At 37.4% G+C, this 27,280-nt stretch overlaps 1 protein-coding gene across 14 annotated transcripts in view; it reads left to right on the forward strand.

Moving 5' to 3' along the window:
- The window catches only part of EIF4G3 (eukaryotic translation initiation factor 4 gamma 3), a 338,415-nt gene that overhangs the window by 266,454 nt on the left and 44,681 nt on the right, over positions 1-27,280 (forward strand). For 13 of the 14 annotated variants that reach the window (XM_035019573.1, XM_035019576.1, XM_035019574.1 and 10 more), the window contains 6 exons: positions 3,408-3,578; positions 9,454-9,651; positions 22,232-22,378; positions 22,820-23,056; positions 24,275-24,379; positions 26,362-26,494. In XM_035019573.1, coding sequence (XP_034875464.1) covers positions 3,408-3,578; positions 9,454-9,651; positions 22,232-22,378; positions 22,820-23,056; positions 24,275-24,379; positions 26,362-26,494 — 991 coding nt within the window. Of the gene's footprint in view, positions 1-3,407; positions 3,579-9,453; positions 9,693-22,231; positions 22,379-22,819; positions 23,057-24,274; positions 24,380-26,361; positions 26,495-27,280 lie in introns of those variants that run through there. The other variant, XM_035019586.1, reaches the window with a different exon arrangement.

Below are 27,280 nucleotides of genomic sequence, written 5' to 3' on the forward strand. Positions count from 1 at the left end.
AAAATATACGAGAGTGGGTAAAAAAAATTTAAAACTCAGTTCACCTGGGGGAAAAAATGCAGCTCACTAGTTAATCAATGCCAATTTTTTTTTTTTTTAAGATTTTATTCATTTATTTGACAGAGTGAGCAAGAGAGCACAAGCAGGGGGGAGAAGCAGGCTCCCTGCCGAGCACGGAGCCCGATTCGGGGCTCAGTCCCAGGGCCCTGGGATCATGGCCTGAGCCAAAGGCAGATGCTTAACCATCTGAGCCACCCAGGAGCCCCAATCAGTGCCAAATTTTGATGTTTCATTTGAGTTGTCACATTTTTGGGCCCTGAGCACGTTATACCTTAAAATTCCTCTGCCAGCCAGGAAGTTCCTCTTCCAGTCAGGATCGTCTGTCCTTTAAGCAAGGAGATCAGGCTCATTTTTATATATATACACTCCATACTCTTTAATTTTATGTGTGTTTAGTAAATAAATCATTCATTATATATGGTGCATCTTTTGAAGGATGCTCTAAATATGACAGTTTGTATTAAACTTTCCACATGCACACACACACAAAGGACATGAAATGTTCGAGGTTAATTTTATCAATATAGATAACACTTTTTAAAAAGTTCTTTTTCTTCTTTGGTATTGATGATAACTCACCTAGTTTTTAAGGTCCTTTTATATGCCTTATATCCCTGATCCTCATAGTAACTTTTGTAGGTAGGACTGGCATTTAATGTATGAGAAAGCCTAAGTTCAACAAAGTTCAGAGACTTGTTCACAGTAACTTTGCTCATAAGTAGCAGAATTGAACTCAAAGTCCACAGTCCTTTTGTCTTCTAATCTGCCTCTTTTTTCTGCTGTACCATAGTCTTCTCAGGCATTGATGTTCCACACAGTGATTTCATTTTCAGAGTATAAGCATTAGTACATTAGAGATTAATTTATTAATTGTGTTAATCATTTGTAAGTATTATAGATCTGTTGAAGACTCAGTATTCTTGGTTAAATATTTGTGAACAGTATCTTTCTTAGTTATATCCAGTGAACCAAATAATAATTTTCAAGGTTGTCTTGGGAGCTTGCACATAGGTTATAATACCAACTTTTTATCTGGGACTAACAGCTTATGCTATCTTTTCAAAACTTACTTTCCTTTGAAACGTTGTTACCTATTTAGTAATATTTCTCATATCTTTATGTAGTTCATTTAAAATCCATACGTATTTGTCTTGGAGCTGGTAGAGATTTGGCATAAGTCATATTTACTTTCTATATTCGAATTTCACTGCATATTCATTGATATTTCCAGTAAGTACTTTTTGGAAATGGAAATTTCATACTTCATTCAAACATGATTAAAATTATACCCCCAAATTACGATTACTGCGGCTCTTACCTGCTTTTGACATAATTACCTTTCATTACACTCACTAATCTTTGTTCTATACAAATTTTTATGTGCAAATGCATGGATTAGTTTAAATGTCCTGTGATATAATTGTTTATTTGAACTTACCCAAGCATTGAAAAAGATTTTAACCCACACTAGTAATCCATTCTAGTTTACACTAGAATATAACCTGAATTATAAAAATCAGACAATATTTGGTGTATTGTATTCTCTTATCAGAATGGTTTTGTCTGGGCTATTATATCAAAGTTTCAGTTATAAATAAATGTTTTTATAGTAGTACTGTCCAGTTTAGCAACTGCTCTCTGTTGGTACTTTTCCAGTGTGATCTTCTTCAGTTCTTTTTTAGTGAAACTATGTGTGGTACTTTGGGCTTTTTAATGTGTATCAAATACTCTGAGATTGTATCATTTATGCTGAGTACTTAGCTGGATATATTTGACAAGATTGATGTGTATTGCCCAGGAATTCTATATTTTGATCCTTGGTAATACTGCTATTACTGATTAGGGCAGATGGTGAAGTATAATTCTGAGAATGAGTGTTATTTAAAGGCTCTCAATCTTATTAGTTTTGGCCTCAGACCATGTATCTCTTAGAACCTGTTTTCTTATCTAAATTTAGCATGAAATTTAAGTTTCTACTTCCTTCTCTGAAGCTTCATATAAATTCAAAAGGGCAATATTGGGGCACTAAGTGAGATATGATTCTGATCTGTGTGTCTTGTGTGAAGTTTTTTTCTTCCTTCTTCAAGTTTAATTACATTATTTAACTCAGCATTTAGAAAATGGTATAACAGGGGCTTCTGGGTGGCTCGGTCAGTTAAGCGTCCGACTCTTGATTGCAGCTCAGGTCTTGACCTCAGGGTCGTGAGTTCAAGCCCTGCTTAGGCTCCATGCTGTGCAGCCTACTTAAAGAAAAAAAGAAAAGGAAAGAAATGGCATATCACAAAAATGTAACAGATCTGGAAGGAACAGAACTTACTATCAACCCAACATGTTTAATCTTGAAAAGTTATTTCCTAGCATTTAAGATAGCAACTATTAGGGATATTTTAATACACAGAATGCAACTTTTACTTCATTATCTCTTGCAGTAATTGTTCTTAATTTGATGACCGTTAGGACATGCCAGCAAGTGTTTTTAACAGAGTGCGTATAGTGGGACTCTAGCAGGAGCTAAGAACTGAAAAAGAGAAGAAATTTTTTTCAGGGAACAATTTAGCTAAATCTGATTTAATGATTTAAGAAAGACTTATTTTAGTATTTCTGGCCCAGGAAATTTACAGGGATCCATTGAAATCTGTGCTAAGGCTGGATGTCTATGCTATGAAGAATTTTTGTGATAAAATTGTATTTGCACTTCACACTGGCAGAATAGAAACCTAGTTTTTGAAGCAGCTTTATAACTGTGATGGTTGATGCCCTTGAATATGTATAATTATTCAAGTGAGCAGCCCAAAGTCACACAACTAGTAAAAAATAAAACTTCAGGTTGGGGGTACTCTTTTTTGTTAGGAACAACAGCGGTATCAAACAAAATCTTCCATCACTTTATCTAATTTAGAACTTTAGGATTAAAAACTGTAGTGGTGGAGAACGTTACACTGATGGTATTCTAAGGTTGTCCTCTCACCTTCTCCCCCCAAAAAGATCACATCTAAATTGAGTGCTTAAGGGTGCCTGGGTGGCTCAGTTGGTTGAGCGACTGCCTTCGGCTCAGGTCATGATCCTGGAGTCCCGGGATCGAGTCCCGCATCGGGCTCCCTGCTCGGCGGGGAGTCTGCTTCTCCCTCTGACCCTCCTCCCTCTCATGCTCTCTGTCTCTCATTCTCTCTCTCTCAAATAAATAAAATCTTAAAAAAAAAAAAGTATAAATTGAGTGCTTAATATCCATCTTTGCATCTAAGAAGTGTTTAGTGTGATCATCAGCCTTGGCTTGAGTGGCAGGCACAGCAGAGGCAGTAAATCTTAAGTACACTTTGTAGATATAATAAAGAATATTCTTGTCCTAGTTGTTGAACGTTGGACCACGAAGATCTCAACCTGGCCAGAGAAGAGAGCCCAGGAAGATCATCACAGTCTCTGTGAAGGAAGATGTGCACCTGAAAAAGGCAGAGAATGCCTGGAAGCCCAGCCAAAAACGAGACAGCCAAGCTGAGGATCCTGAAAACATTAAAACACAGGTGAGAACAGAAGCACATTCTAACATTGTTTTGGAATTATAATGCTGTTGTTTTAATTTGCTTTAACTTGTTATTTTGTCCTATTAGTATACCTAGAGATTTTAGTTGAAGATTTTTGTAATTTTTTTGCTTTTTAAAAGCATTATTCTAGGGGCGCCTGGGTGAAAGCATCTGCCTTCAGCTCAGGTCATGATCCCGGGGTTCTGGGATCAAGTCCCGTATCGGGCTCCTTGCTCAGCAGGGAGCCTGCTTCTCACTCTGCCTGCTATTCCCCCTACTTGTACTCTCTCTCTCTGACAAATAAATAAAATCTTTAAAAAAACAAACAAACGTTATTCTAAATAAGTAAAATCTTTAAAAAAAAAAAAAAGCATTATTCTAAAATCTTTAGCATAATGGGTGCCAGACAACCTGCTATTTTATTTGGTTTTCAAAACAAATACTATATATCTAGAGGGTTTATATGTCATAGGCTTTGATCATTTAGGCTTAGATCAATGCTTGCTTTTCTTAAAAATGAATTTTTAGATTCTCAATCAGTATCCTATGCTAGTCTAGTTAGCATATTGCTTTTATGTCTCCTTGCCAGGCCTTCATTTCTAATAAGTTAGAATTTAGAAATCAATCTTGTTTTGGAGTCTTTTGGAATAAAATTGAATTCTTTGCATCTTTCTATGCATACCTGCCTGCAGAATTCCTTAGGGTAAATTGAATGAATTCCTTTAACCCAAACAAAATTATTTTTTTGTGTCAAATTATGTAGTCTTCATTCATCATTTGCTGTACACACAATGCCACTTCCTATACTTGGGTTACCTCTACTATCTTTTTTGGATTTTTCGCTTCTAGGCATCAAGACTAGAGTCTCCTCTTAAATTTTGCACCTGTATCAGAGTTAGGCATCACAGATCATATGCTGACTTGTCAGTGTCTCGTTCCTTAAATATCTTTCCTCTCATTGTGAATAGTTTAATCCAGTAGTCAAAAGCTTCAACTCTGGAGACAGGCAAGTTCCATTAGGCAAGTTCTTAATCTCAACTGTAAAATGAAGATACTAATATTACCTACCTCATAGGGCTATTGTGAAGATCGAATTCAAGTAATATAAAGCGGTTGGCATGGTTCCTGGAGCCCAGGTACTCAGTATGATGATGTTCCTGGGTCAAATATGTGCCTTATACATGATGAACTTACTCATCACAAAGCCATGCTGTCAAAACTTAATTGGCTGTTTGTTCAATTTTTTAGTGATTTCCCCAGATATTTGTCCCTAACTACATCCTTCTCCAGAGTCACTGAATTCAAGTACCTAATCTTTCCTGAATTTCTTTTCAATGTCTCTCAACCTTTTTTTACAAAAACCTTCTGCATCTCTCCCTTCGATCCCTCTGAGAAGTGCTGATTGATAAGGTGCCTAAATGGCTTGCAAAGATAGGTATAATTCCTGCTGAATCTTTATCACTGAAGATGAAGAGGTCTTGTTTTAGTAGTTAAGGCATTTGTGCCTCATTTCATTAGATTCTTGCAGCACCTATGAAGGAGGGAATAGACATTTTCCTTCTGTTACATATGAGAAAACTGAAGCTTTGAGAAATTAAGTTACCCACAGTATTGTGGAATAGTCCATTTGTTGCAGTTTGTAATCTGCCTCTGTTTACTTTATAACAGAGTTCTTCCTATTATTGTGTAGTAAGTTTTATTTCAGAAACATAATTTTATTGTGTTGTGGTATCATTCATTAATTGGCTAAGGCTAAGTTTTCTTTAGTGAAAAGATAAAGCAAATCCAGTAGAGAATTAATAGGCTTCTTTTTCAGGGTGAGTACAATCCTCTTGTTACTGATACTTTTCTTCTAAGTATGGGCATTTTTGCTCCATTCCTTCTCTTTTTTGGTGTTTTCATTCTTCTCTTTTGCATTGGTATGCATCATGTTGACTTGGTGCTCCTGCTAATTCTGTTTCTTCACTTTTTTGTCAAATAGTGGTTTTATTGTTGCCTTCACTTCCAAAAAAACTCTTTCAGATCATGACCTGAGCTGAAGGCAGTCACTTAACTGACTGAGCCACCCGGTGCCTCAATAAATTACTTTTTTTATCCTAGTTTTTTTTTAAGCTTAGATTATCATCTGAAATATTTGAGGTATTTGAAGGTTGTGGGTTTTTTCCTTCCTTCCTCTCTACCTCGCTCCCTTTCTTTCTCTTTCCTTCTTTCTAAAGATTTATTTTACACTAGAGAAGGAGAGAGAGAATGTGGGGGCAGGGATGGGGGCAGAGGGAGAGAGAGAGAAACTCAAGCAGACTCCCTGCTGAGTGTAGAACCCAACATGGAGCTCCATTATTCTAGGGACGCCTGGGTGAAAGCATCTGCCTTCAGCTCAAGTCATGATCCCGGGGTCCTGGGATCAAGTCCCGTATCGGGCTCCTTGCTCAGCAGGGAGCCTGCTTCTCACTGCCTGCTATTCCCCCTACTTGTACTCTCTCTCTCTGACAAATAAATAAAAATCTTTAAAAAAAAAACCAAATGTTATTCTAAATAAGTAAAATCTTTAAAAAAAAAAACAAACACTTTATGTAGATATAATTTGGGACTCGATCCCAAGACCCTGAGATCATGACCTGAGCCAAAACCAAGAGTTGCCTGCTTATTGACTGAGCCACCCAGTCGCCCCAAGGTTGTTTTTTTTCCTTGATATAAAGCACAGGTTGTTTTAGACCTCATCAATATTCTCAGTTGGTAGAGGCAATTGAGAGAAGTTTGGTGATTTTCCCGCCCCTAAGAAACTCAGTTTTTTTTATAAAAGCAATGCTGACTTATTGCTGAAAAACCTGACTATATAATTTTTAAAGATTTAAATAGATTTATTTACTGTCTCCTTCTAAAGAAAACTGTTAACATATTGGCACATATTCTAAAAATCCTTATATTCAGATACCAGTTTTTTTTATAGGGATCAAATAAAACATTTTATAGGCCTTTACAGTTATGTCATTGTTTCATGGATTTTTACAACTTGGTATTTTACTGAGGCGTAATTTACATTTAGTAAGCTTTATTTTTGGTGTATAATTACACAACTGATGAATACATACCACCATAATCAAGATATGCTGTTTTTATCAGACCCCAGGAATTTCCTTGTGTTACTTTATGCCCATCTTCTCCCTAAATGCCCACCTCTAGCAGTCAGTAATCTGTTTGTCCCAATAGCACTGGTTTTTCCAAAATATCAAATAAGTGGAATCATTTTGAATATAGCTTCTTTCACTTAGCATATTACATTTGAGATGCATCTGTAGTCATTATATGTATGATTAGTTATTTTTTTATTACCTATTAGTATTCCGTTGTTATGGATATACCACAGACTGTTTATCCATTCACAGGGGAAACAGTTTTCAGGTTTTGGCAATTGGAATAAAAGTGCTGTAATCATTTATGTATAGGATTTGTGTGAACATAAGCTTTTGTCTCTTTTGGATAAAATTGTAGCTGTGATGTCCATGAATTATCTGGTAAATATAGGTTTGACTTTATCAGAAAATGCCAAACTATTTTCCAAGGTGGTTATTGGACGATTTTGCATTTCCATTGGCAAGGCTTGAGACTCTCAGTTACTCCACTTCTTCGCTGGCACTTGTTATTTTGTGCTTTATAAATGTGAACCATTCTAATGGATGTGTGGTAGCATCGCATTGTTTTAATTTGCATTTCGAAATGAATAATATATTGAATAAACACATCTTTTCTTGTGCTTAATTGCCATTCTTACATCTTCTTTGGTAAAATTTCTGTTCTTTTGCCCTGTTTTATTGGCTGGTGGTTTTCTTATCATTTATTTTCAGAGTTCTGTCTATATTCTGGATACAAATCTTTCATCAAATGTGTGCTTTGCAAAAATTTTCTTCCAGTCTGTCGTTTGTCTTCATTCTCTAAATAGTGTCTTTTGCAGAAATGAAGTTTTTACTTTGATCATGTTGAATTTATCAACTTCTGCATTTATAAGTTATACTTTTGCTGTGATATCTAAAAAATCTTTGCATAACCCAAGAATATAAAATTTTTCTCCTTTCTTCTAGAAGTTTATAGTTTTAGGTTTTACATATATGTCTGTGATCCAGTTTTAATTAATTTTTGTATTTCATGCAAGATATGGATCAAGATTTTTTTTTTTCTTTCTTATGTATATCCAGTTGTCCAGCACCATTTGTTGGAAGGATTATCCTTTTTCTCAGGTGCCTGGGTGGCTCAGTCATTAAGCGTCTGCCTTCTGCTCAGGTTATGATCCGAGGGGCCTGGGATCGAGTCCCAAGTCAGGCTCCCTGCTCAGCGGGGAGCCTGCTTCTCCTTCTCCCCCTCCCTCCAGCTCATGCTCTCTCTCTTTTGCTCTGCTCTCTCGCAAATAAATAAAATCTTAAAAAAAAAAAAATTACCCTTTTCCCATTCAGTTTTCTTTGCACCTTTGTTGAAAATTAGTTCATCATACATGTGTGCGTCTAGTTCTAGACTTACATCCCAGTGATATATGTGTCAGTCCCCTGGCCAATACCACACTGTCTTTGTATAGTAAATATTGAAATCAGGTTGTATGAGCCCTCCAACTTTGTTATTTCTCAAAATCATTTAGGCTATTCTGGCTTTTTTTTCCCCTTGTCTTTTCACATAAATTGTTGAATCAGCATCTTGATTTCTATCAGAAAGCTCCAAAACCCTACTAGGATTTTTATTGTTATTGTTTTAAATCTATAGATCAGTTTAGAGAAAATTGACAACTTAACAATAATGAATCTTCTAATACATGTACATGACATAGACCTCTTTATTTAGGTCCTCCTTGATTTCTTTCATCAGTGATTTAGGGTTTTTATCATACAGCTCCTATGGATATTTTGTTAGATTCTTAACTATTTCATGGTTTTTGGTGTTATTGTAAACAGTACTTTTAAAATATGTATTTCTCGTTGTTCATTGCTAATATATAGAAATAAAATTGATATTTGTATGTTGACTTATATTCTGCAACGTTGCTAGATTCGTTTATTAGTTCTAGCATCTCTTTTTGTAGATTCCTTATGATTTTCTACATAATCATATCATTAATGAATAGAGAGTTTTATTTCTTCCTTTACAATCTGTACAGGTTGTAGTTCTTTTTCTCTGCTTTTTTGCACTGACTAGGACCTCAAGTATGACTTTGAATAGGATGGTGAGAATAGACATTCTTGCCTTATTCCTATTCTTAGAGGGAAAGCAGTCATTCTTTGACCATTAAGTAGAGTTATAGATGCTTTTCTTTTCTAGTTGAGGAAGTTCTCTTCTATTTTTAATTTGAATGGAGTTTAAAATACTCCTGCCTAGTATTCTATACCATAATTTATATTATATCATAATTTAGACAGGTTTTCTATTTTAGGACACTTAAGTTGTTTGCTATAAAGGGGGTACTGATGGAAGTCATTGTGACCAAAACCTTTTGTACCTATCCTTAAATGTGAATAAATTTCTAAAAGTATAATAGTTGTTTCAAAAGATAATCATAGTTTTTTTGGGTTTTTTTGTTTTTGTTTTGTTCTGCTTTAAAGATACATCACAGTTTTAAAGCTTTTAATACACATTGTCAAATTGCCCTGAGAAATGTACCAGAGGATACTCCTGCCAGTGACTATACTTAGTTCCTAGAATTCTCATCAGTTACGGAAAAGAAGTGGTATAATTGTTTGATGTTTGTTGAAATAGATGGACTTAATTATTTCTGTGAAGAGTTCATAATCCTTGTTAATTTGGGAAGTTGAACTTATAAAAAAATATTAATCCTTACAGAAAGAATCATCCTGTCCAAGTTACTGTAACACTCTTTTCTTTTTTGTGGCCCTTCTAGGAACTTTTTAGAAAAGTTCGAAGTATCTTAAATAAACTGACACCACAGATGTTCAACCAACTGATGAAGCAAGTGTCAGGACTTACTGTTGACACAGAGGAGCGGCTGAAAGGAGTCATTGACCTGGTCTTTGAGAAGGCTATCGATGAGCCCAGTTTCTCTGTGGCTTATGCAAACATGTGTCGGTGTCTAGTAACGGTAAGAAGAGAGGAAGGAGTAAAACCAGAAATCTCCAAGAGGTATATTCTCCCCTCACTACACATTCTTCCCAGAAGTGTTATTGGGGCAACATAAAGGGGAGAATATATTTTTAGCACTTTTTAATATACTATTCTCAATGTATAAAAAGAATCTTGCTTCATTAAAATGTATCCTCACCTCTGGAGGGGATATGGAAATAGCCTGAAATAGGCCTGCTATGGTCCACCCATTGTGAGCAATACTGAATAAGTTTTAAATTAGTAATATGAAATAATTGGCATGAGCAACCTACCTCTCCTGTTGTGTCTTCTTATAGAAATAAAGTGAATGCTTACATTCACATTTAATTTAAACTGAAAATATATTGGTTCTAATTTGAGCCTTGGTGAAAATGATAGCATAGTTATGGTCATAAAAGGTTCCAAAGTGATCATTTCATCTCTAAGGAACTATTAGATTTCTTTCTCTTTACATTGTCCACAGCCATTTAATCTCTACAGCCTGTCAAATCTAGGGCAAGACAATGGGAGACCAAAGAGCTTCTGGTTAGTGTTCATTGTTCTCTATTTTCTGCAGTTAGAACACTACCATATACCATCTGTGTTTTCTCTGCCTGTTACTGTTACCCAGGTACTTGTGTCAGAAACGTGTGTCCTTTAACATTTGGGTTTCTTCTTAATTATCACCATTCATTGTCATTTGCCTTGTTACGAAAATGCAGAATTCTGTCATTCTCCCAATATTTTGAGTTCCTGTGTCAAAGATAGGTAAGTCTGTTGTGACCTGGAAAAGTTATTTCTTCTGTCTATAAGGAATTTAAACTTCATACTGAAAAAAAAAAACAGCATTTAACAAGAAAATGATCACTTAGAGCATATTCTGTGAATTGCGATATGTTGATGTTTGAATGGATGTTCTAGACCTAAAAACCAAGTAGAACAAAAAAGAAATGACTGTGTTATTGGTAGAATGACAAACTGCTTCTGTGAAGCAGGTGGAGTTCAGGTTGGGCCTGAGAGGGGCCGGGTGGTGGGAACAAGTATAGAGCAGGGAAAGTTCATGTCTGCGGCAGCGCACGTAGCACAACAGTCACAGATGTGGGCTTGGCGTCGCACCGTTCTGGCTTTACATTTTAACTTTAAAATTTAAACTTAAGTTCCTACTCTGCAAGCTGCTAACTTACAATAATAAACTTTATAATAAACTATAATGAACTGTTTTAAACTTTGTAACTTTATAAAATTAAATTACCTGTTTAAACCTCATTTTTTAATCCATAAAATAAGATTAAGTCACACAATTTGAGGCTATTACAATGATAACATTAATTTAATAATAATATAATTTAATGAGATTGTGTATGTCAAGTTCCTAGCTCAGTATTTGACCTGTATAATCCCTAAATAATTCAAAATTATATTGGTGGTGGGAAAGATTGCAAAGGTCTTGAAATGCTGGCTGAATGAGGTTGATTGTAATAACAGAAATTATCTACTTAGTACCTACTAAGTTGCATTATGGGTAGATGCTTTACAAATTTTATTGTTAATAGCTATTATAACCCTGAAAGGTCAGTATTATTAGCCCTACTTCACTGAACAAGAAACTGAGGCTTAAAAATGGATAAGTAACGTGCTTAAGGTCACATAACTAGTAAGTGGCAGTGCTAGAATCCAAGTCTAGGATTATTCAGTCACTTGCCATATTGCCTTCTAACATACCGTACTGTAGGTATCTGAAGGCAAACTAATTCTCCATCTCATGCCTCTCATTTTCCTTGTGGCAGCCATGACATCTTGTAGTCACTCATTAGAACTAGATCCCAGATCTCCTGGCTTATACTTTAGTGCTCTTTACTAATTTTAGATTTAATCCTATAGGCCATGAAGGATTGTTAATGTTTTTTTCTGTTTTGTTTATTTGAGAGAGAGCACGAGAAGGGCAGGGGGAGGGACAGAGGGGGAGAGAGAGAATCTCAAGCAGACTCCCCACCAGGAGGGGTGCCACATGTGGGGCTCGATCCCACAACCCCAAGAACACAACCTGAGCCAAAATCAAGAGTCAGACACTTAACCGACTGAACCACGCAGGCGCCCCTGTTAATGTTTTTTAATAGAAGAGTATCCTTGATGAAAATGGCCTTTTGAAAGGCAAGAGTAGAAGTTAGATTAAAATAGAAAGAAATTATGGATAAACCAACCACTTATGTGAATTTTGTTATGATTCACCCCTTTTTAAATAAGATTGATTAAACTTTACTGGATTATTATTTTTTTTTTTAAGATTTTATTTATTTATTTGACAGAGACAGCAAGAGAGGGAACACAAGCAGGGGGAGTGGGAGAGGGAGAAGCAGGCTTCCCGTGGAGCAGGGAGCCCGATGCGGGGCTCGATCCCAGGACCCTGGGATCATGACCTGAGCCGAAGGCAGATGCTTAACAACTGAGCCACTCAGGTGCCCCTTTACTGGATTATTTTCAATTGCAGAATAACCTTTTGGAATAAGTCCAGTAGTATAGGGGTATTCATAGAGAAAGTGACTACTCTTCTTTCAGCCCCATCCAGTTACACTTCCCTTTGTGAATGGTTTGTATGTGTACTTCCACAATTTTATCTATATTCATAAAATTATATAAAAACATATCCATATGTATAAAGAATACTTTTGGTTTTATAGTAGTTAAATTATATCATGTATGTATTTTTTTTGCAGTTTACTTTATTTTCACTTAATATGTTTTGGGCATACCCCTACGTCACTACAGATAGATTTGACTCCTACTTTTTTAGTAGTTGCATAGTATCTGAAGATATATATACACACACACACACACACACACACACACACACACACATATATATACCATAATTTCCCCAGCCTTTTCTCTCTCTCTCTTTCCCTCCTCTTTTTCTTCCATGTTGTTTCTAGTTTTTTGGTTTTGGGGGGTTTTCTTGCAACCACAAGCAGCATCAAAGTATATTTACCCTTACATGTTGAGGATTTACTTTTTTAGTATAAATTCCCCCAGACTTATATACCAAATGATACAAGTTTTTAGACTTTTTTTTATTGAAATATAACAGACATACATGCTATTTGGGAAAAGAAAAATTCCTGATTTGTTGCTTTTGTCAAATTTAATGATATAGTTTCTTCATGGCTGATTTTAAGCCAGTGACAGTTTGACAGATAATTCACAAAATTTCGACCTAACAGTTGGCTCCCATAAACCAGTACGAGCTAGCTTTAGCACACCATTACAACATGCATATAGAAGATTGTACAGATCATTAGTGTACAGCTCAGTGTATATCAGTGAAGTGAACATACCTACCACCCTGGTCAGTAAATAGAACTGTACCCTTCCTTCTTCCTTAAAGGTAACCACTGTCTTGACTTATAGTACTTTTGAGGTACCGAGGGCCTGAAATGAAAGGTGGCAATGGGAATAGAGTCAGCATTTGTTCCTACTATGTATAAAATACAAAAATCAAACAGTCATGGGAATTATAAATCTAAATAAGAAAAGCTAATCTTGGGGCGCCTGGGTGGCTCAGTCGTTAAGCGTCTGCCTTTGGCTCAGGTCATGATCGAGCCCCGCATCAGGCTCCCTGCTCGGCCAGGAGCCTGCTTCTCCCTCTCCCACTCCCCCTGCTTGTGTTCCCTCTCTCGCTGTCTCTCTCTGTCAAATAAATAAATAAAATCTTAAAAAAGAAAAGAAAAGCTAATCTTTTAGGAGAAAATTGAGACTATCTTCATGAACTTTGGGGAAGATTTTCTTTAGAAGATTAAGATTCAAAATGAGTAACAGAAAAATAATATCAGATTTGACTATTAAAATTTGCAGTCCTTGGTGTGCAGCAAATGATACCATAAATAAAATAAAAAGATAAAGCCACAGTGTGGCAGAATCTATTTGGAATACATAATAATTGATAAAATATTCAAATATAGGACACCTGGGTGGCTCAGTCGTTAAGCGTCTGCCTTCAGCTCAGGATGGGATCGAGCCCCATGTCAGGCTTCCTGGTCAGTGGGAAGCCTGCTTCTCCCTCTCCCCCTCCCCGCTTGTGTTCCCTCTCTCGCTGTCTCTTTCTATCAAATAAATAAATAAAATCTTTTAAAAATATATATAGAATTAAGGAGAAAAAATCAAATCAGTAAGAAATAAAACAACCCAATGGGCAATTTATAGAAATGAAAATCTGTTAGCTGATGAATTTAACAAAAGATATTCAGTGTTATTCATGAGTAGGGAAATAACAAATAAGCCACAATTCTGTACAAGTCACACTTGTTAGAGTAGGAAAAAAAATGAAATCATTTTAAAGTGTTCACGGATGAATACAGTCACTTTGGTGAGTAATTAGACAATAATGTTGAAGATGTTCATATACTATTCCTCAGGAATTTTACTTCTTGGTAATATACCCCACAGAAATTACCAGATGTACACAAGGACTCATTTTTAAGAATGTTTATTTTTTGTATTGGTTTTAATAGTGAATAATAAGAAACAAATTAAATAAGCCTGAACAAGACAAGTATACCACAATTTATTTGGTCAGTGGATTTGAATAGTAATATATATACAGCAGTTAAAATTAATGAAGTAAGACTAAATGTATTAACGTGAATCAACCTCAAAAATGGTACTGAATAACAGTATGACATCATTTAGTAATTTTTTATAATATGCAAAATGAAATTATTGTTCATACTAAATACATATATAATAAAATTATACCATTTGGAAATACCAAATATCAAATTCAAGATAAGAGAGAAAAGGTCTTCAGATTAAGGAAAAATACACAGGAGTAAGTGTTAGGACTTCTAGTTTTGACGTTAGGTGATCCAGACCACCTTTGAGGGATAACAATTAGAAAAGTTGGCTACAATATTTTTTAAAATCTTGAAGGCATCAGAGAGCTAAAAACCAGTAAAGAATTATTAAGGTTAAGATCTTTGAAAAGGTAGAAATCCAAAGAAAAGTGACACATTGAGTAAAACTTCCCTCTAAAAGAGGCAACTAAAACGTCTTGAAAAACTTGTTTTTCAAAGACTTGTTGGGCTAGGGGACAGAATTTGGGAACAGTGTTTACCAAAAGAGTGGTGGAGGAGGCTCTAGTGAATCCTCCTATATTTTAGGTTGGGACTACAAAGGACTGCATGCTTAAACAGGGGTGAATCAGAAATTGACCTGCTCTCACAGGGACTGTGTGTAGCTCAACATCAAATAATCTCAGTCCTTGAATTTGGCTTGTAGTGATCTGAATGTGTTAGTGCCTGCTAGGTACCTGGAAGAAGCAAACACAAATTCTTTTTAAAATATCATATTAAAAAAAAACTGTCATACTAGCTTTCAAATTATTTCTATGAACAATTTTTCAAATAAAATGTACAGCATATAGTTAGAAATAATAAGTCACACAAAGGAAAAAGATGACCATGAATGAGAACCAGCAATAAACAAGTTTCCCACAGGAGCTCCAGATATTGGCTTTTATCAGGCACAGACATCAAATAACTATATTTATTATGTTCAAGGTAATAAAGATAGGTTGAAATTTTTAACAGAAAGAGAAAATACCAAAAGAACTAAATAGAAATCCCAGAACTGAATATATAATAAAATCCAGAACTTAATGGATTGGTTTAATAGCTGATTAGTTACAGCTGAAATAAAGAATTATGAAGTAGAAGATGGGTCTGTAGAATCCATAATGAGGCACAGAGACCAAAAAATGAAAAATACGAAAGAGAGGGTAAATGATGAGGAAGATTCCATAAGATCAAACTTTGCTTTGATTGGAGTCCCAAGAGGAGAGAGGAGGAAGTGGGAAGAAAGTAGTACTTGAAGAGAGTGGCTGAGAAATTTTTCATAAGTACTGAGATGTTAAAGCCACAGATTGAAACAATTTCCTACAAATCCCAAGCACAAATTTAAAAAAACAAAAAAGTTAAAATGAAGGAAAGTGTTTAGACTGGTGATAGCAAAGCTACTTACAGTAAAAGATAGAAAGTAACCAGGGAGGGGAGGAGATACTAAAAAGAACAATAATTTGTCAGTAGGTTTTTTAGGACACAAATGTCACTGTACAAAAGAAAAGATTGGTAAATTGGACTGCATTAAATTTAGCATGTCTTTCCTCAAAAGATGTCATTAAGGGAGTAAAAATGCAGATCATGTATTAGATAAAGATAATTGCAACACAAAAATCCAATGAAGGGTTTATATCAGATTTTTTGTCAAGCTAAAAGAAATCAATGAGAATAACTCAGTGTTTTAAATAGGCAATAAACGTGCACCTACAATTCATCAAAGAGGTCATCCAAATGACCAACAAACATGATGAAATTAACCAACTAGCTATAAAACTATACATTAACTCCAGATTGCTAAACTTACCGGGATTTGGCAAATTATGTGAAGCAGGAACTCAAGCATTGCTAGTGGGAATATAAAGTAGTGACGGCCACTATGAAGACAAGCTCAGCTATAAAAGCTGAAGTTGGGGGTGCCTGGGTGGCTCAGTCAGCTAAGCCTTGATCTCAGCTCAGGTCTTGATCTCAGGGTCATGAGTTTGGGCCCTGCACTGGGCTGCTCCACACTGGACATGGAGCCTACTTAAAAAAAAAAAAAAAGCTGAAATTATTTTTCTGCTATAACAAACATTTCCATTCTTAAGTACCAACTGATAAACCTACACTTCTTATATACTAGGCAACATATGCAAAAATGTTAGTAGCATTTTTCATAACAGATGAATAAATAAAAATATTGTAAAAAACAAAACAAAACCAACCCCCCAAAACAGACTTTGGGCATAAAATAAATTCAAGTTGTTATTCTTCTGTTCATGCATTTACCCACTTAAAACATTTCTGAGAGTCTGTGATGTGCCAGACTCTAGGCACATTCTAGGCACTGGGAATTTAGCAGTGAAAAAACAACAAAAAAGACAGAAAAAGGACCTGCCCTTAGGATTTTACATGCTTATGGGGTTCTTGAGATGTGAATTTTGATTTGAATTATTATTAAACAAAAGCACAGCAATTAAAATTATCAACAATCCAACTAAAAATTTTATTTTACTACAGATTTAGAGACAGGACAACATTCTCTCTTGTCCACTCTCTTCTATTAGCCATTCCAATTCAGTTGTCCTCCTCCTAAGATAAGTACTGAATTCTAGTTAAATGGTTTGCGGTTTATAAAGGGGGTCTTTGTTTTTATTTTTTATCTCCACTGTGGCAGGCATGTATTTAGTAGGCATACTTTAGTAGGCACTAGAGGCAGAATTCTGAGCATTCTGTGTCCTGTTATGCCATATCCAGAACATACCCAGTGTTGCCACTGCCCAGGTGCTTCAAATGCAAACAATGCAAAGAATGGGAGGATTGAGTATAGGAAGAGACACTAAGAGAGTGAAGGAGACACACTTAAATCTCATCAGAAATAAAGCATAGAAGGACAGATCAGGAAAGTCAGCTTTGGGCAACAGCAAGTGGCTGGAGTCAACTGGAGGAGGAGGGATGTTCAGCTCACCTGATGAAAGATGAAAAATGCTTTGAAGAAACATTGAGGAGAAATGACTTACCCTGTCATAACTCTCTTTTGAATCTTGTGGGCATCTCTCAGAACTATGTACCTTTTCCGGTGTATCTAACCAGAGATACAGTTTAATAGATGTGTTTGTAGTACATTCAGAGTATGTTCGTTCAGCTTTAACAGGTGATGTCACTAAGGTCAGGACATAACTACTGATGGAGTCTAGTATGTCACCATGGACTCGTGAGTGACAGTTGGACAACTGATTTATTACTGTTCACTTCACATGTTAGAGTTAACATGGAGGTGCCACTACATTTACACTAGTCATTCCAAATATTTTACCTCATACTGGAACATGCTTCAGGAGCAAAATGCCTCGTGGGCCAGGAGTTCCCACTAGCATTGTTTATGTTCTGAGACAGCTTTGAAAATCTGTAGCACACTGAGCAAGGCCAGGGCTGGTCCTTTCATATTCTAGTCTCTCTTTTTTTTTTTTTTAAGATTTTATTTATTTATTTGACAGAGAGGGAACACAAGCAGGGGGAGTGGGAGAGGGAGAAGCAGGCTTCCCGCGGAGCAGGGAGCCCGATGCGGGGCTCGATCCCAGGACCCTGAGATCACGACCCAAGCCGAAGGCAGTTGCTTAAGCGACTGAGCCACCCAGGCGCCCCAATATATTCTAGTCTCTTATTTGACTACCATAATTAACACACAGCTGGCAGCCCTTGCTGATTCTCTGGGAGTTTGATCCTTTGAGGGAGAAGAAGGATTTACCCTCAGTACCCGCAAATATATCAGCAGTACGGGCCCACTTGCTTAAAATGAGTACCTGATGCTGACAACATTCGTATCCAAGATTGCTGGGTGACTGGTATGTGGACAGGTCTCATTCCAAATGAGAAGATGCACTGTTAGTTTACGGTGTGATATGTTACACTGTTAGTTTACATCTTTGTAAAAACGAAAAGCCAGGTTCTCTCCAGTGTGTTTAGCTTACCGAACAGCCTTACTGAAATATTCCCCCTGACTCCCTTTCTCCCTGAGAAACCATCTCAGACAACCCATTTAAGACACATGTCTTAGTTTCGTTTGTGGACTGCTGCTTAATGAAAATTAAAGTTCTCACTGTTGCACATCCCCCTCCCCCCTTTTTTTTTGCTATTATCCATAATCACACTTGCAAACATCTACCTTGTTTATTGTTATGGATTATATGTTTGTGTCCCCCACCCCCAATTCATATTTTGAAGCCCTAACCCTCAGTCTGCTGGTATCAGTAGGTGGGGCCTTGGGAAGGTAAGGTTTAGATGAGGTTGTAAGGATAGAGCCTCCATGGAGAGATTAGTGCCTTTATAAGAAAAGGAAGAGACAGTAGAGCTTCCCCTGTCCACCACTTGAGGATACAGGAGAAAGCTATAAATCAAGAAAAGGGTGCCCACCAAGAACCAAATCTGCTGATACCTTTAGTCTTGGACTGAGAGACTGTGAGAAATAAATGTCTGTTGTTTAAGCCACCATTCTGTGGTAGTTATTATAGCAGCCTTAGCAGACCAAAACATCCACTCATCATGTCTTTTCTAACTAAAACAGTTTCATTGGGTCTCCTGACTAGTCAATGTCCAGCAGACAACACGGGCTGACTTAATGATTCATAACCCTGTTGAATTTATCATCTCAAGAACAAAAAAGTTACCATGCATCACCATTTTCAGAGAATATGTTCTCACTGGCCTATTTCCCTATTTCCACCACCCTCTTAATCATCCCCATGGACATTAAAACCATGTTCGAAAACAAGTTCTTAGGAGGTTGTGTAGCTAGGCATTCATTCATTTGAAGATATGTGTACTTGCAGATCTGTGGCCGTTCTGCTGATTATTTAGTTTTAATATTTCCATTTGATTGTATCTAAAAAGCCTCTGTATAATCATGTTTTTTATGACTTGTACATGTGAAATCTCCCATGATCATTATTTTGGGATAGCAAATATTCATATTTCTTGCCATTTGTGTGGTTTTCTACCTACTTGCTTGGTGAGCTGACTTGGCTTCTATGCTTTTTTGACACCCATGTTATTACAATTTAGATTACTCTTAATTTTTAATCATAAACATGTCAAATGCAGCTCTAAGTATATAAATATAGCTATATTAGTTTATTAGACTCTTGTCGATGTGCCAGCCACTATCATTTGCATTACTTAAACTAATCTCATGTAATTTCCAATAGTCCTAAAAGATAGATGTTATCATCCCCATTTTAGAAAGAAATAGAGGTTTGGCAAAACTAAGTAACTTGGCCAAAGTCACCTAGCAGAGCAGGGATTAGTTCCTGTTTCAACAGCTATTTTATAATGTCCCTCAGTCTACAGTCATTGGAATGTCTCCTTTTGCAGATGAAGGGACTGAAGCTCAATGTTCAGTGTTTCAAAGAGATTTTATTTATTTTTTTTTTTAAGATTTTATTTATTTATCTGAGAGAGAGAGAATGAGAGAGAGCACATGAGAGGGGGGAGGGTCAGAGGGAGAAGCAGACTCCCTGCCGAGCAGGGAGCCCGATGCGGGACTCAATCCAGGGACTCCAGGATCATGACCTGAGCCGAAGGCAGTCGCTTAACCAACTGAGCCACCCAGGTGCCCTGTTCAGTGTTTCAAATATCCCATCCTTCTTCTCTGTAATTTACAAAGTGCTTCCACTAAACCTATTTCATTGGATGCTCAAAGCTGTACTCTAGGTTAGACTTGGGTATTGTGTCTCCCTTGTTTTGGAGGATGAAACTGAAACTTGTGTTAAAAGAATTGCCTTTGTTTAAAAGTAAGTAAGTTTATCTTCCATTCCTTAATCCAACACTTTGAACATAGCCTTCCCTATATAAAAGGTCTAAAAGGCATAGCTTTTTACATCTTTTGTGTAGGAAAAGGTCTCCCTTGCCTTGTGTCATTTCTGCTTGTTTCCTGAAAGCAAACTGTCTTAAGTTCTATTTATTTAATCTTTTTGATTCATTTTCATTCTGGTCCCTCTCACTATGAAAGCGTGGCTTGGATTTTCATACTGTTGTCCACATTCTTTCCATTTTCTGCACATTACAATCCATAATACAAGAAACATCTCTTTAGGGCTGATTGTGGCTCAGCCGATTTTTGTCCAACGAATTATGTCCATAATATTAATGTAGATGATGCTGGTAAATATGCCAAGAAGCCAGATAGAGCTTTTTGGCTGGTTTACTTGTGATCCTGTAAAGCAGCAAATTGGAAACAACTTCTGGGTTTTTTTTTTTCCGCTGATTTTTAAGAGTTTTAGTTTGTTCTGGAACCTAATACCATGTTGTTGGTCTATTATATACCACCTTGCTCATGGATATGCTTTCTAGTTCTCTTTTGTAGTCTGTTGTTGTATGTTCTGGGTCCTAAATAGAGTCCACTTTTGGCTTTTCCTTTGGAAAGCCTTTGCTTTCATGAGCATTTCTTTTCTTGAAGGCTGATTTAAATGCCTGCCTTCCTGTGCAATCATGGAGTAGGCCTGACTATAAAATTATCTGTAGTCACTTGAATTTGTTTGGCTTGACTTTGGAGATAAGGACGTGTTAGCTTTTTTATGCTTGGTGAAAAAAATACTTGGTAATCTTACCCTCTTCCTGAGTTAATATTTCCAGCTGAAAACGTGTAATGAAACACTTGCTCTCTTGGTTGATTAGAACTGGACTTTTTGGGGCACTTAGCTGGCTCAGTCAGTGGAGTGAGCGACTCTTGATCTCAGGATTGTGAGTTCGAGCCCCTTGTTGGGTGTAGAAATTACCTAAAAATGAAATGTTAAAGAAAAAACAACAAGAAAACTGGACTGTTAAATGGTCTTTCATGTGTCGTAGGGAATCAGTTGGAGAGGGTGTCCATCAGTTCTAGCACAAATCCAGTATATATAGCATCATAGTCCTCAGTTTTCAAGAAGTTTCTCTAGCCATGCAACCTTAGTCAGCAGCTGTCCAAGTCATTCTGGTTGATAACATTAACTCTTTTGTGAGTGTAAATACATTGCGTTCTATTTTTTACCAAGTTGTCCCATTAAACCTAGGGCAAAGACCATGCATTTCAGAACTTTGGGAGCCACTTTGTGATTCCAGAAAAACCATTTTGCTGTGTTACACAGTAGCTGTTCAAAATGGTGCTTAGGGGGATTGCATCTGTAAAATGGTTAATTTTAGTCAATCAGTGCAGCAGTCCACTTTCTTATGTCTCTTTGTTTGGTTACACATAACCTTGAAGATACGAGCTATTGCTGTTACTAGAAAGCAGTTCTGAGACTCGAACGGAAACCTTGTAAGCATCTTGCCTCCACATGGTCTACCCCCTCCAGTCTGGGTCTTCCCGTGTATCAAAAGAATTTTTCTTAGGTGGCCATTTTTTAGACTGAACTTTTGGAAAACTAGTATTTTCTTTGGGCACGTAAGAAGTAATCAGTAAACATAGTGCATTGATAGTCATGGTAAGTACCAGCATCACAGTGTTAATAACATTCCCCTGAGGACAAGATATCTGAAAAATCCTCAGATTTGTCCTCCCCACCAACTGCTTTTTTCTAGAATAAGGATCCCACCCACAACAGTTTTCCTATGGCCATGCTTTATGTCATTTCTATCTGTTCCTTTAAACCAAAGTACCTACAATGGTAGTAAGAAAAACAAAGGTAAAACCCTGTAGAGTTACAAAGGTCTTAGATAAGGGCAGAGTTGTAGTTGTTATAATAAGACATGGATTTCAAAGTCAGCTAGAGACACAACCAACCATAAAGATAGAGTACATTTGTATGAGAGGAATGTATATCTTTTATGTATAAAATTGTAGAACTCTTACCACTAAAACATGAACTGCCTGAAGCTAAATTGTGTACCTCTTGTAGATGCTTACCTGTAGTTCATTCAGCATTACCTGTAGTTCAATGAAGAAAATAGGTATTTTGAGAGAATCATTGAATGTTATAAGTAATCTTGATGCTTTTGCATTTTCCTGTATGGATGCAGCTGAAAGTACCCATGGCAGACAAGCCTGGTAATACAGTGAATTTCCGGAAGCTGCTACTGAACCGCTGCCAGAAGGAGTTTGAAAAAGATAAAGCAGATGATGATGTCTTTGAGAAGAAGCAGAAAGAACTCGAGGCTGCCAGTGCTGTGAGTATTTGCACAGAAAGGCAGTGTGCTTATGCTCTCTGAGTGTTCTCAAACAGAATTTTCATGAAGCTGGTTATATATCCCTGCTACTTCAGTAGATGACTGTGGCCCTTTTATCATGTGGAGACGTTATATTGAAGTTTAGAGTAATGCTTTATTCCTTTTAGTGCCACCTGTTAGAGCAACTCAACCTTCTAAGACAGGAATTCAGAGCCCAGATTTCAGAGAGGTCACTGAGTTCCAGAAATCTCCTGAAATGGATGCAAAGTTTTGGGTGTAGTTCAGTTTTCTGAGGAGTAGGTCTACAGTTGCTGTCAGATTCTCAGAGTATCCCTGACTCCTACACGGGATAAGACCATGAGTCAGAGTGTATGTTCTTAGCATCTCATGTGCAGTACAGTTGTCTTCATCAAGCTCCTATTACTCTTCCTTATACAACAGCCAGAGGAGAGGACGAGGCTTCATGATGAACTAGAAGAAGCTAAGGACAAAGCCCGGCGGAGATCCATTGGTAACATCAAGTTTATTGGGGAACTCTTCAAACTCAAGATGCTGACGGAAGCCATCATGCACGACTGTGTGGTGAAGCTGCTGAAGAACCATGATGAGGAGTCCCTGGAATGCCTGTGCCGCCTGCTCACCACCATCGGCAGAGACCTGGACTTCGAGAAGGCAAAGGTGAGCGCCCCAGTCTCAGAAGTAGCCAGCATGGCCTCTGTCAGTCACAGAAGAACTAGAACCATGAATAGGAGTGTTCCATCTCACCCCGGCAGTCTAGGCTGCTGCTTTGTCTTCTTTTGCCCTTTTCATTGTCAGTGTTTGGCCACTGAGCTCCTTACCACCTTTCCATCATGGTAAGAAGTGAAGAGGGTCCCAAGTTATATAAAGGCCACCTTGTGAATTGTTCAGATTATTTGTCCCTTTTCCTTTTTCTGCATGACCATTTCACAGGTCATTTTTATGTATAGCAAATTGTCGGCAGAAATAAGAGGAGAATAGCTACTGTGGGCCAGGACTGAGTGTGTTACAGAAGCGAAGACCCAGTAGTTTTCTTAAGTTTATGCTCGAATTAACCGCAGGGCTATCTAACTATAATATAAGAAATCATTAACAATATTATGACTCAAACATAACATGGTGCTCTCCAAATAAGGGGTAGGAAAATTAGAACTGCTTCAAAGAAGTAATATCAGAAATGTTTCATAACATCTGAATCAGCTGGAATTATGTTTGTGACAAAAAAATCCCAAATATGGTGGTTTATGCAAGATTAAGGTTTATTTCTCACTCACGTAAATAAAGTTCAGAGGTGAGAAATCTGAGGCTGGTTTGGTGGTCGCAGGTGATAAACAGTCCATTTCCTCCAGCTTAACATTCTGTCATCCCCAAGGTATAGCCCTTGTCCTTACATTCTCAGCAGAGAAGGTTGGAAAGGGGCAGAGGACATGGCCACCTCTCTCTTAAGGAAGGTTCCAGGGTCTGCAGCCTGACACTTCCATTTGCATTCTGTTTGCCTGTCACATGACTAGAGCCCTCAGCATACATAATCTTTTTGGGGGGCATCATATGCTCAATTAAAAATTCAACCTCAGGCGCCTGGGTGGCTCGGTCGTTAAGCGTCTGCCTTCGGTTCAGGTCATGAACTCAGGGTCCTGGGATCAAGTCCCACGTCAGGCTTCCCACTCAGTGGGGAGTCTGTTCCCTCTGCCTCTGCCTGCCGCTCTGCCTACTTGTGCTCTATCTCTCTGTCAAGTAAATAAAATCTTAAAAAAAAAAAATTCAACCTCATTATCTTTTGGCTATAAGTTGTATTCCTAGGCCATTTAAAAGTTTTATATGGTAAAATTACACTAGAATTCCTCAGCCAGGAATACTGAATGGTTTTGTCTCTTGCAGCCACGTATGGACCAGTATTTTAATCAGATGGAGAAAATCGTGAAAGAACGAAAAACCTCATCTAGGATTCGATTCATGCTTCAGGATGTGATAGACCTAAGGCTGGTAAGTAGAAAAATGTAAGGCAACTACTCCAGTCTTTTTTGAGGAATTGGACTGGGGAGGATGTCCTAGTATGTACATGTGTAAAAACTTAATGCTACAGGAAGGACTCCCAGAACTGAATTGACTCACTTCCATGACAGAGCTGTGTGAAAGGATACAAAGCATATATACGTGCCTCTTACATTTCTTCTCTCTGTGCTAATTATGAAACCACATTGCATTTTTTAAATCAGCCATTCTGAATTCAAACTGTGGTCAGTTAAATTTAGTTTTAAGGTGCTAAATAATCAGGAGTCCTCATCTTCAAAATGATTATAATTAACTTGCCTGAGGGGCACCTGGGTGGCTCAGTCATTGAGCATCTGACTTCGGCTCAGGTCGTGGTCCCAGGGTCCTGGGATCGAGCCCCGCATCAGGCTCCCTGCTCAGCTGGGAGTCTGCTTCTCCCTCTCCCTCTCCCCCTGCTTGTGTTCCCTCTCTCACTGTCTCTCTCTCTGTCAAATAAATAAATAAAATCTTAAAAAAAAAAAAAATTAACTTGCCTGAGCCTTACATATTTATTCTCTAAAATGAGGATATTGCCTACCTTGAACGTGTGTTACAAAGCTGCAGTGAGGTGATTATGTAATGTGCCCAGCTCATAGGAGATGGTGTTTCTTCTCTGTTGTTTTTCCTGTATATCCTCCTGTTCTGCTGCTGCTGCTTCTCATTTCTCATAACAGGTGCAGGGTTTACTACTGCCACCTCTTTTCTCTCTTCTTACTTACTACAGCTGACCCTAAACTAGAGAAAGAATGCAGGTCCTAGCTCTTCCCTGCCCTGTAGCCAGACTACATAGCACTGGTGATGGTTCTTTATCTTTATCTCCACCTCACTATTCTTCTTATTACCAAAGCCCCTACCAGGTGATCAGAATTTGTGTGCTGATTTGAACCTATTTGCCATCCTTGCCTCTAGCAAATGTAAATAAATGTAAAAAACTTCTTCGCCCGTGCCCTCAATTACTTGTACTTCTATCAGATGTTGGGATTATGGCTGGGAAGGAAGTGGAGAAGTATAATTGTAATGAGACAACTTGTCTTGTCCTTAATAGGATAACCAAAGGGTAGAGAGGTGGCACTTTGTGCAGGATATCAGAGCCATGATATGGGAGGAAGAAAAATGCTAGTCATTCTCGATTTAGAGCCCCCATGGAATGTGATATGAATTAGGGTACCAATAACCCAGATTAAGACAAGGCCAAAGAATTCTGAGCTTTCTTGATTCCTATCCTGGCTCCTCCTCACAAATACACAAGATGATTTTTTTTTTAAAGATTTTATTTATTTATTTGAAAGAGAGAGAGCACATGAGAGGGGGGAGGGTCAGAGGGAGAAGCAGACTCCCTGCCGAGCAGGGAGCCTGACGCGGGACTCGATCCCAGGACTCCAGGATCATGACCTGAGCTGAAGGCAGTTGCTTAACCAACTGAGCCACCCAGGCACCCCCACAAGTTGATTTTTTAAAAATACATTTGGATCAGTCTTTCACTCTTTTTATTCATTGGCTGTTGGAATACTCAGTATACAGTAGTTCAAGGTTGATTGAGACAAATTTAAATTTTTTTAAAGATTTATTTGAGAGAGAGGGCACATGGGGATAAGGGGCACAGGGAGAGGGAAAGAGAATCTCAAGCAGACTCCCCGCTGAGCACAGAGACTGATGTGGGGCTCAATCTTAACCTGAGATCGTGACCCAAGCCGAAATCAAGTGTCTGATGCTTAACCAACTGAGCCACTCAGGCGCCCCAAGACTAATTCTTTGTCTCTAATCCGAAACTGCACATGGTGCCATCTGTAAGACAGATGAAAAAAGTACTGTAGTACATATTTTAAATATATTTTACACTTTTCCAGCAGTGAGAAGTATAAAATAAATTTTCAAAATTTTGTTATGTTCGTTTTTTGTTTTCTAGCTGATAATGTTATTTTCTTCTTTTGTAGTGCAATTGGGTATCTCGAAGAGCAGATCAAGGGCCTAAAACTATTGAACAGATTCACAAAGAGGCTAAAATAGAAGAACAAGAAGAGCAAAGGAAGGTCCAGCAGCTCATGACCAAAGAGAAGAGAAGAACAGGTGAGGGGTGGAGTCCACTGGGATGTTAGGAAAACTAGGGAGATGAAGGACAGATGTTCAAGAATTCTATATTTAGATATGAAATGACATCAGAAAGAATAAACCAAAGAACAGAGTGGTAATTGGTAAGTGAAGCAGTTTTACCTGGAGACTGGTTTTTTGAGTAAAAGCCAAGAATGCAGGACTCAACATGGTTTCTTGACAACAAGACTTTATTGAGCATCTTCTGTATACTCAGAATTGGGAGGGATATAAAAAGAAGTGGAAGATATAGTTCCTTTTCTCTGAAAGCTTACAGTTTATCTGGAAAGGCAAAACTAATAAAGGGAACATTTGTCAAGTAGAAGATAATACCAATTATGAAATGTATTCTCAATTAAGATTGTTAAAACTCAGAGGAGAAGAAGAAAGCTAGAAGAGATCTTTATTTGAGGAAGGCACCCTTGAACTGGGTCCTGGTGGATGCTAAATATTTGGAAGGAAAGGAGTAATTTTAGTCATGAAATTAAAATAAACATATATTGGAAAGAGGCATAGACAAGCCTGATTGGAGCAAAATTGAAGTGTTCAGAATCAGTGGGAAAATGTTTGGAAGAATGAAGCCAATTAAGAACTTTTGACTTTGTACACGGTAGACATTAAGGAGCCATCATAAATTTTTGAACAAAGGGATAATATCATGCTAGTGGTATGTAAATAAAACAAATCTGTTGCTTTTTACACGAATCAAAGGGGTACACTGAACTCAGAAATGTTTCGTTGCTGAAATCCTGGTAACAATAATTA

This window comes from Mirounga leonina, unplaced genomic scaffold (assembly GCF_011800145.1).
Source record: "Mirounga leonina isolate KUSES-001 unplaced genomic scaffold, KU_Mleo_1.0 Mir_173, whole genome shotgun sequence".
Taxonomy (NCBI): Eukaryota; Metazoa; Chordata; class Mammalia; order Carnivora; family Phocidae; genus Mirounga; species Mirounga leonina.